The sequence below is a fragment of the Semicossyphus pulcher genome, unplaced genomic scaffold, assembly GCF_022749685.1.
Source record: "Semicossyphus pulcher isolate SPU_LCO1_2020_fin unplaced genomic scaffold, fSemPul1.0.p SCAF_12, whole genome shotgun sequence".
NCBI classification, from domain to species: domain Eukaryota; kingdom Metazoa; phylum Chordata; class Actinopteri; order Labriformes; family Labridae; genus Semicossyphus; species Semicossyphus pulcher.
Window position 1 is genome coordinate 25,160,001 of NW_027211626.1, and position 10,000 is coordinate 25,170,000.

General features: G+C 44.8%; 1 protein-coding gene across 1 annotated transcript in view; it reads right to left on the bottom strand.

Moving 5' to 3' along the window:
• The window catches only part of thada (THADA armadillo repeat containing), a 110,235-nt gene that overhangs the window by 13,285 nt on the left and 86,950 nt on the right, over positions 1–10,000 (bottom strand). The window contains exons 33-36 of the mRNA XM_069658655.1: positions 4,847–4,971; positions 2,252–2,324; positions 1,288–1,438; positions 1,085–1,207 (exon numbers count right to left, since the gene is read on the bottom strand). Of these exons, the coding sequence (XP_069514756.1) occupies positions 1,085–1,207; positions 1,288–1,438; positions 2,252–2,324; positions 4,847–4,971 (472 nt within the window). The remainder of the gene's footprint in view (positions 1–1,084; positions 1,208–1,287; positions 1,439–2,251; positions 2,325–4,846; positions 4,972–10,000) is intronic.

The following is a 10,000-nucleotide window of genomic DNA, read 5'->3' on the forward strand; positions in this document are numbered from 1 at the left end:
CTTTACACTGCAAGAGAAATAAAGCTAAAAATGTGTATATAAATAGCAGGATGCTATGAGACAATAATCTCCAGCTCATTCTCAGGTGATCGTTAACATGCTCCACCTTTAAAGGAGAAGTCTGTGTCCTCCCTCATCACGAGCAGGGCAGCCAGGAGGAGCTGTTTGTGTGCCTCGTGTTGTGATGTCCTATCAGCTGCACAGACACAATAAGTCTCTCCAGGAGGGAAACACAGGAAGAGAGTGTAGTGAGGACAGGAAGTGGAGCTGTTTTTGTTTGTAAGGAGCAGCTGTCTGCGCCTGAGTCTGTCAGCTTCCACAGGGATAACACTATCAGTGTGTGTGTGTGTGTGTGTGTGTGTGTGTGTTGAGCTGCCATCATACACTTCTTAAGAACAGAAACATCAAACCCTCCAACACACACACACACAAACAATTTCAGTCTTAAACCGGAGTTGGCGCCCTTCATTCCGGGAACACTCTCCGTCTCTTCGCATGAAATGATGTCATCGACCCCGTTTACCATCAGCATGTGTTAGTGGTGTTTTTATGTGTGTTTGTTTAGACATATGTGTGTGTGTGTGTGTGTGTGTGTGTGTGTATGTGTGTGTGTGTGTGTTTCAGTACATTCAGTTCATTATCACTGCTCTGGTATGTTTGCTTTGTTATAAGAGGAGGACAATAACAGGACTCTATAACAGCATCGGTTTGGAGAAGCTAACATGAACACAGTTTGTGATTGTTCATCTGTAGTGCAGAACAGAGTAAGAGCAGATTTACAGTGAGGTGAATATTTCACCCTGCATGTCTCGTGCCGGTTTGACCTTTCATCGTCTCTGTGTGAAAGTGTGCTCAGCTTTGTGTCTGAATGGAAATATGAATGACAGCTCTCCGAGAGACAACAAGGACTGAGACCAGAGATGTGCTGCTTTAAACTCTCAGGGACGGACAGTCACACGGCAGAGAGAGGAGAAACATTCACACCTCGTGTCTGTAGGTGGGGCCTACTCTGTTTCTCTACAGGTGACTTCGTGTACAGGTGAGCCACTAAGACTACGGCGTGTGTGTGTGTGTGTGTGTGTACCTGTGCTGAGCAGAGACGTTGGTACGTTACAGATGAAGTCGGAGGCTGAATCTCTGACCTCCTGATCTTCTTCCTGCAGCAGCGTGAACACACTCCTCCACAGGGAGACGGTGGTGGACAGACCTGACACACACACACACACTTTAACACACATTTTCCCTGTTCCTATTATTCCTGTTGATGCTGCGTTCACAGGGACTCACCCAGAGGCAGGTGGGGGCCGCTTAGCACTGACGACGTGCAGCTGACCAGAACCTGTGCAGCCGTCAGCTTCACCTCCTCCGGCTGCTCCTCGCTGCAGCACGAGCACACCAGCGCCCCCCACTGAGCCAAACAGGACACTGCACCCGCACCCTGGATGACAGAAAAATATAAAGATGTATAGAAACTTTTTTAGTGAACCAGCTTCTCCAGCGGCTCGTTACAGAGGAGGAGAGTGGTGCTAGTATCTCTCACAGATGATCCGTTTAGTTCCAACTCGTCATTAAACTGTTTTTTTCTATCAGCGTAACTCTGATGGTCCTCTGAATGATCTTATGTTGGCCACACACGATGGTTTCTTAATGTCAGTTTCTGATCTGCATCGACACACACACACACACGTTTCTAAAGAACATATGAACAGAAAACTACGCTTGGGCTGATTTATAAATGGTGTCAAGTTTGACCAGCAGTGGGCGCTCTGACTCCACAGTTTGCAGTCCTCTCAGCACTGTCTGCAGCACGTGGAGCAGAGCGTCACACAGACAGAGGTCTGCACTACAACTGTTAACAAAGTTTAACAATGTTAGTCTAAGTCTATTTTTTGGACAATGACAATGCCAGGCTGCTGCCCAACACAGAGGTCGTTAGATAATATATTTATTTAATGATCTACATTTATAAAGTATGGATCTACACGCTGCTGTCTGTGGAGTCTTCGGCTCAACAGCAGGCTTCCTAAAAGCAGTCGACTGCAAATAATAATAATAATAATATAGTGTATATCTGACCTGTTCATGACTACAGTAGGCTACCGCTGTGTAATGCAGGACTACATGTGAAATGGCCTACATTACATTCAGGGGGATAGATCAGTAACTCTGCTCAGACTGAAAGAAAACTGGTGACCAACATCATCTCCCTGCACATGTGAGCTCAGAGAGTGAGAACACAGCGATTCTTTACCTGAGGGTCAGAGGTCACCAGTTGAACCACCAGCTGGGAGAGCAGGGTCAGGGCGGCACAGAGGAGCTCCACACTGAAACACAGAAACACAGAAACACAGTGATGAGGCCGGCTTCAAACCGACTATACTACTATGCTGGATGAAGGACTCCTCCTGTGTGTCCTCCTCCTCCTGTTTCTGGGGGAACCACAGGCTGAACCCCCCTCCTGCTCCTCAGCAGCTCGCTCTTTACCCTCCCTCTCTAGATTACACTTCCGGACCAAAATTAACTTTAAATCTCCAAAGTGAGTTTAGTGATTGGATGGAGCCCTTTCAGGCTTTGTTAAACAAAGCCTTTTTTTGCAGTTGTTCTTTAAACACGGCATCTTTTCTCACTTATCGAACACACCTTGGATCACTTACAGACGGTTGGAGCTGTTAATGCTTCATGAACTCTGTCTCTGGGGCCGTGACGAGGCGAGTACTTGATTCTTAATGAGCTCCACACCTTCACCCTGACGGGCTGTTTGCAGGGTCTGAGGATGAAAACATCCTCCTCTGGTCGTTCTGTGGAAACCTTCACACCCTCATGACTAACCTGGATTAATTTACAGCCACAAAAGAAGTGTGCTACCACTCAACACTACACTATGGATCACAATAGGCCGAGTGCCATTCAATCACATCAACCCCCCCGCCCCCATCATAACCCGGCCGCTCTGAGGGAAAGTGGATCTGTGGTTTAACAGCCTGAAAGTCTTTGTAATCTGATCCTCATGCAGTCTGTGTGAAAGGTACAGCAGAGGCCTGACAGAGAGGTGTGTGAGTCTGTCAACACACACACACACACACACACACACACACACACACACACACACACACACACACACACACACACACACACACACACGAACAGTGTGTGCTAAATCAGTTTGTGGTGAGAGGAATGGAGGTCTAAGTCCGACAGGTGGGAATAATCTGAACGACTGTTATTTTTAACCCTTCGATCTCTGCAGTAGAAACGAGTCCCCCAGTCCCACGCTGTAGTTTTCGATTTTAAACAGGACCATGTGACAAAGTCTCTGCTGCAGGACGTTAACATGAGCAGACACACCCTTGCAGATAGGGGCCGGTAGTCTCCAGGTGTGCCCAGGTGCAGTGTGAAGGTGCAGCCAGTGAACCGGTGAGCCCCCCCTCCATGGACTCTGGCTGTGAATGAATCTCTGACAGGCAGCAGCGTGGGGGCTGTTTGACAGAGGGGGGGGGGTGGAGGGGTGTGAGGCTGTGTGTTGACCTCATCCATCACCTCTAAAAGCTGCTCTGGGACTGTTTGAGGTTTGGATACAAAGTGTTCAGGGGGGGAGGAGGTGTTTCTCTTTCACTGCATGTCAGAGCCCCTCAGGTATCAGCCTGATGTACGCCACGCTGCACAGACATCAGGGCAGATGTGAAAGAAGAAAAACACAATGCTCGACAGGAGGATACTTCACTGGCAATGGGAAAAGAGACAATCAGCATCTATAAGCGGGTCTTTCCGGGTCTGAAAAACCTGCGTCAACATGCTAAATGTGATGGGAAAGGGTTATTACATGTAACTGTTGTTCTGCTAATAGCACCATGACCCCCTCTCACATCTGACAACATTAAAGTCATAGACTCAACATTTACAGACTGGGGATATTTCAGGGTGACAATTTCCAACAAGAATACAGCCAGCTTCCTGTTGGAGATTATTTCCCATCATGCACCTTGCAAACATTTACAAGAAGAAAAACAATGGAGCAGAAACTGAAGCAGTTTCGTTAACCGCCACCATGCTAACACCGTGTGCTAACAGCTAGCGAGTGTCCAACTCCAGCATCTCCCTCAGGCAGGACTCTGTGGCAGCAGCCCTCCATGTTTAGTGTCTACCTGCAGAGAGCTCTTACTGGCTGTTGACAATGCCCACGTCATTTAACTGTTTGCATGAACCAGACCAAAAACTGATGAGACGTATACAAGTTTGGATTTATCTTGACGTCTAGATGAGACAAAGGGTTAAAACCACCTTACACCCTACGATTGACATGAAGTGAAACGCTGCTTCATTCAGGGTTTTTACTGCTTTAAATAGCAGATGTGATTGTTTTGGAGAGGAGGAGACCTGGACAAATCTGCTCCTAATAAAAACCTTGAGAACAATAAACATTGAAGGAAACCTAAAAACAAGCTGAGCAGTGAGAAATATCTCAGCAGCTCCACTCCAACTGAAGAGCATCGAAGAAACTCTGATTTTCAACGTGAAACTGCTGCATTCTGTGCTTTTACTGATTTAAATCACAGAGTGTGTTTGTTTTTCAGAGGAGGAGACCTCTGTGGGTCATTCAGCTGTTAAACGATGAACCCTGAGGAGTCACACTGAGACTGTTTGGAAAGTTTACAGGCTGACATGCTGACCCCGGCTCTAACCACTGATGTCCCGAATCGTCGACTTTAAAGCGGAAGCCGAAGCAATAACTGTCTAATCCTTTCACCCAAACAGAGGAAGCAGAGGATCACATGATGAGGACTTTAGGACGATGAAGATTATTTGTACATGTGTGTGTTTGTGTGTGTGTGGTGTGTGTGTCTCTGACCTGTGAGCAGATCTCTGCGTCAGAACGAGGAGGTGCAGCAGGACCTCCTCCTGAGACACGACCTGAGCTCCATCCCTCCACTCCAGCTCCCCACTGGAGCTCAGCACACACAACACGCTGAGGACCTGAGGGGAGGACAGGAGATGTTAATGTACACACACGCACACACGCACACACACACACACACACACACACACACACACACACACACACACACACACACACACACACGCACACACGCACACACGCACACACACACACACACACTCTGAGGCCGTCCATCATCACAGCTCTGGTGTCCTCTCTGCAGCCCCAAGCGTATTTTTACCACACGGGTCAGATCCTCCCAACACACACCCAAACCACGGGCACACAGCTGCCCTCTCACACACACACACACACACACACAAACACACACACAGAAATATTTATTTAATAACATCGGAAATCTCTGTACTCTGTTTTCTTAAAGTGTGTAAATGGTGCAGATGTACAGTCAGCCTGTCCTTGGCTCGGCATGTTATTAATGCACGACACAATAATAACATGTTTGGATGCACAAGCACAGACATGCACACAAACGTTCATACTGTCCCTTCATTCAGGCTGTAATATTTTCCCCTCCTCTGACTCTCAGCACCCGTCAGCTTCACCTCCTAAACCTGATTGTCCTCCCCCTCGCTGCCTCCCTTCTCCTCTCCCTTTCTCCCGTGCTGTTATCTTTGCTTGGTCGCTCCTCCAGAGAGAGAGCTGCTGACCGAGTCAGAGGAGGAAAGACCCCCGTTAAAAACACACACATGTTGACATTCCTGCTGCATTTCTATCTGATTATTATTCCTCTCCTGAGCTGTTATTACAGCTTCAAATAAAGTCTGCTTTATAGGATCTGTGCAGGAGCACGCAACGCCTGTGTGGAAACCTCTGTGTGTTTGTGTGTGTGTGAGCAAAATGGTAGCGAGGTGGACCTCTGAGCTGCTGTTCTGTTTTTGTGACTCAGTTAAAAATAATTATCATGAAGGAAAAAAACAAGTACAAAAATACATGACACTGGATGTTAAAACATATTAATATATTTAAATCAAACTTACGCAAGTATTGTTGTACAGAATGTGACAGGGGGGTTAGGTTATGGTGGATCAGAGGCCTCTAGCTAGCTTAGCTTACTAGCAGCTATGAGCTAGGCAAAAGCTAATTGAATTAGCCTAAAGGAAACGGGTCTCTCCTACACTTCTGAGGAGTGAAACTCTGGAGGGATGTTGTTGAAATGAATGTTCAGTCTTCTGTTTTTTTCTGACACATGTAACATTGTACCATACAGAATCATTACTGCCTTCTACAGGTGTGATGTAAATAGCACATTGTGCACACACACAAAACTTCCTGGTAGTTCCTGGTTGTGTTTCCTGGTCGTAAATGCTAAATGGCCTGTACTCACTGTATATAGCTCTTTTCTCATCTTGTGGCCACTCAAAGCTGCTTTTACACTACATGTCACATTCACCCACTCACACACTCGGGCCAATCTCCAATCAGATCTATACACATTCATACCAAATGCAACCAGGAGCAATTTGGGGTTCAAGGACACTTTGACATGTGACTGTAGCAGTAAGGGATCGAACCGCCAACCTTCCAATTTTGAGACGACTGACTCTACCACAGTTTCCTGGTTGTGTTTCCTGGTTGTGTTTTCCTGGTTGTGTTTCTTGGTTGTGTTTTCCTGGTTGTGTTTCTTGTTCATGTTTTCCTGGTTGTGTTTCCTGGTTGTGTTTTCCTGGTTGTGTTTCCTGGTTGTGTTTTCCTGGTTGTGTTTTCTTGAATGTTTTTTCCTGGTTGTGTTTCCATGTTGTGTTTCCATGTTGTGTTTTCCTGGTTGTGTTTCTTGGTTGTGTTTTCCTGGTTGTGTTTCCTGGTTGTGTTTTCCTGGTTGTGTTTCTTGGTTGTGTTTTCCTGGTTGTGTTTCCTGGCTGTGTTTTCCTGGTTGTGTTTCCTGCTTGTGTTTTCCTGGTTGTGTTTCCTGGTTGTGTTTTCCTGGTTGTGTTTCCTGGTTGTGTTTCCCTGGTTGTGTTTTCTTGAATGTTTTTTCCTGGTTGTGTTTCCATGTTGTGTTTCCATGTTGTGTTTTCCTGGTTGTGTTTCTTGGTTGTGTTTTCCTGGTTGTGTTTCCTGGTTGTGTTTTCCTGGTTGTGTTTCTTGGTTGTGTTTTCCTGGTTGTGTTTCCTGGCTGTGTTTTCCTGGTTGTATTTCCATGTTGTGTTTTCCTGGTTGTGTTTTCTTGAATGTGTTTTCCTGGTTGTGTTTCCTGGTTGTGTTTCTTGAATGTGTTTTCCTGGTTGTGTTTCCTTGTTGTCTTTTCCTGGTTGTGTTTTCTTGAATGTGTTTTCCTGGTCGTGTTTCTTGGTTGTGTTTTCCTGGTTGTATTTCCATGTTGTGTTTTCCTGGTTGTGTTTCCTGGTTGTGTTTTCTTGAATGTGTTTCCATATTGTGTTTTCCTGGTTGTGTTTTCTTGAATGTGTTTCCATGTTGTGTTTTCCTGGTTGTGTTTCCTGGTTGTGTTTCCATGTTGTGTTTTCCTGGTTGTGTTTCCTGGTTGTGTTTCTTGGTTGTGTTTTCCTGGTTGTGTTTCCTGGCTGTGTTTTCCTGGTTGCATTTCCATGTTGTGTTTTCCTGGTAATGTTTCCTGGTTGTGTTTTCTTGAATGTGTTTCCATATTGTGTTTTCTTGAATGTGTTTTCCTGGTTGTGTTTTCCTGGTTGTGTTTCCTGGTTGTGTTTCCTTGTTGTGTTTTCCTGGTTGTGTTTCCTTGTTGTGTTTTCCTGGTTGTGTTTCCATGTTGTGTTTTCCTGGTTGTGATTCTTGGTTGTGTTTTCCTGGTTGTGTTTCCTGGCTGTGTTTTCCTGGTTGTATTTCCTGGTTGTGTTTTCCTGGTTGTGTTTCCTGGTTGTGTTTTCTTGAATGTGTTTCCATGTTGTATTTTCCTGGTTGTGTTTCTTGGTTGTGTTTTCCTGGTTGTGTTTCCATGTTGTGTTTCTTGGTTGTGTTTTCCTGGTTGTGTTTCCATGTTGTGTTTTGCTGGTTGTGTTTCCTGGTTGTGTTTTCCTGGTTGTGTTTTCCTGGTTGTGTTTCCTGGTTGTGTTTCCATGTTGTGTTTTTCTGGCTGTGTTTCCATGTTGTGTTTTCCTGGTTGTGTTTCTTGGTTGTGTTTCCTGGTTGTGTTTTCCTGGCCGTGTTTTCCTGGTTGTATTTCCATGTTGTGTTTTCCTGGTTGTGTTTCCTGGTTGTGTTTTCTTGAATGTGTTTTCCTGGTTGTGTTTCCATGTTGTGTTTTCCTGGTTGTGTTTCCATGTTTTGTTTCTTGGTTGTGTTTTCCTGGTTGTGTTTCCTGGCTGTATTTCCATGTTGTGTTTTTCTGGTTGTGTTTCCTGGTTGTGTTTTCTTGAATGTGTTTTCATGTTGTGTTTTCTTGAATGTGTTTTCCTGGTTGTGTTTCCTTGTTGTGTTTCCTTGTTGTGTTTTCCTGGTTGTGTTTCCTGGTTGTGTTTTCTTGAATGTGTTTCCATGATGTGTTTTCCTGGTTGTGTTTTCCTGGTTGTGTTTTCCTGGTTGTTTTTGCCTGATTGTGTTTTCCCGGGTGTGTTTCCTGATTGTGTTTCTTGGTTGTGTTTTCCTGGTTGTGTTTCCTGGTTGTGTTTTCCTGGTTGTGTTTTCCTGGTTGTGTTTTCCTGGTTGTGTTTCCTGGCTGTGTTTCTTAGTTGTGTTTTCCTGGTTGTGTTTTCCTGGTTGTGTTTCCTGGCTGTGTTTTCCTGGGTGTATTTCCATGTTGTATTTTCCTGGTTGTGTTTCCTGGTTGTGTTTTCTTGAATGTGTTTTCATGTTGTGTTTTCTTGAATGTGTTTTCCTGGTTGTGTTTCCATGTTGTGTTTCCTTGTTGTGTTTTCCTGGTTGTGTTTCCTGCTTGTGTTTTCTTGAATGTGTTTTCCTGGTTGTGTTTCCATGTTGTGTTTCCTTGTTGTGTTTTCCTGGTTGTGTTTTCCATGTTGTGTTTCCTGGTTGTGTTTTCCTGGTTGTTTTTGCCTGGTTGTGTTTTCCTGGGTGTGTTTCCTGATTGTGTTTCTTGGTTGTGTTTTCCTGGTTGTGTTTCCTGGTTGTGTTTTCCTGGTTGTGTTTTCCTGGTTGTGTTTTCCTGGTTGTGTTTCCTGGCTGTGTTTCTTAGTTGTGTTTTCCTGGTTGTGTTTTCCTGGTTGTGTTTCCTGGCTGTGTTTTCCTGGGTGTATTTCCATGTTGTATTTTCCTGGTTGTGTTTCCTGGTTGTGTTTTCTTGAATGTGTTTTCATGTTGTGTTTTCTTGAATGTGTTTTCCTGGTTGTGTTTCCATGTTGTGTTTCCTTGTTGTGTTTTCCTGGTTGTGTTTCCTGCTTGTGTTTTCTTGAATGTGTTTTCCTGGTTGTGTTTCCATGTTGTGTTTCCTTGTTGTGTTTTCCTGGTTGTGTTTTCCATGTTGTGTTTCCTGGTTGTGTTTTCCTGGTTGTTTTTGCCTGGTTGTGTTTTCCTGGGTGTGTTTCCTGATTGTGTTTCTTGGTTGTGTTTTCCTGGTTGTGTTTCCTGGTTGTGTTTCCTGGTTGTGTTTCCTGGTTGTGTTTTCCTGGTTGTGATTCCTGGCTGTGTTTCTTAGTTGTGTTTTCCTGGTTGTGTTTCCTGGTTGTGTTTTCCTGGTTGTGTTTCCTGGTTGTGTTTTCCTGGTTGTTTTTGCCTGGTTGTGTTTTCCTGGGTGTGTTTCCTGATTGTGTTTCCATGTTGTGTTTTCCTGGTTGTGTTTCCTGGCTGTGTTTCTTAGTTGTGTTTTCCTGGTTGTGTTTCCTGGTTGTGTTTCCTGGTTGTGTTTTCCTGGTTGTGCTTCCTGGCTGTGTTTCTTAGTTGTGTTTCCTGGTTGTGTTTCCTTGTTTTTTTTTCCTGGTTGTGTTTTCTTGAATGTGTTTTCCTGGTTGTGTTTCCATGTTGTGTTTTCCTGGTTGTGTTTCCTGGTTGTGTTTCTTGGTTGTGTTTTCCTGGTTGTGTTTCCTGGCTGTGTTTTCCTGGTTGTGTTTTCTTGAATGTGTTTTTCTGGTTGTGTTTCCTGGTTGTGTTTTCTTGAATGTGTTTCCATGTTGTGTTTTC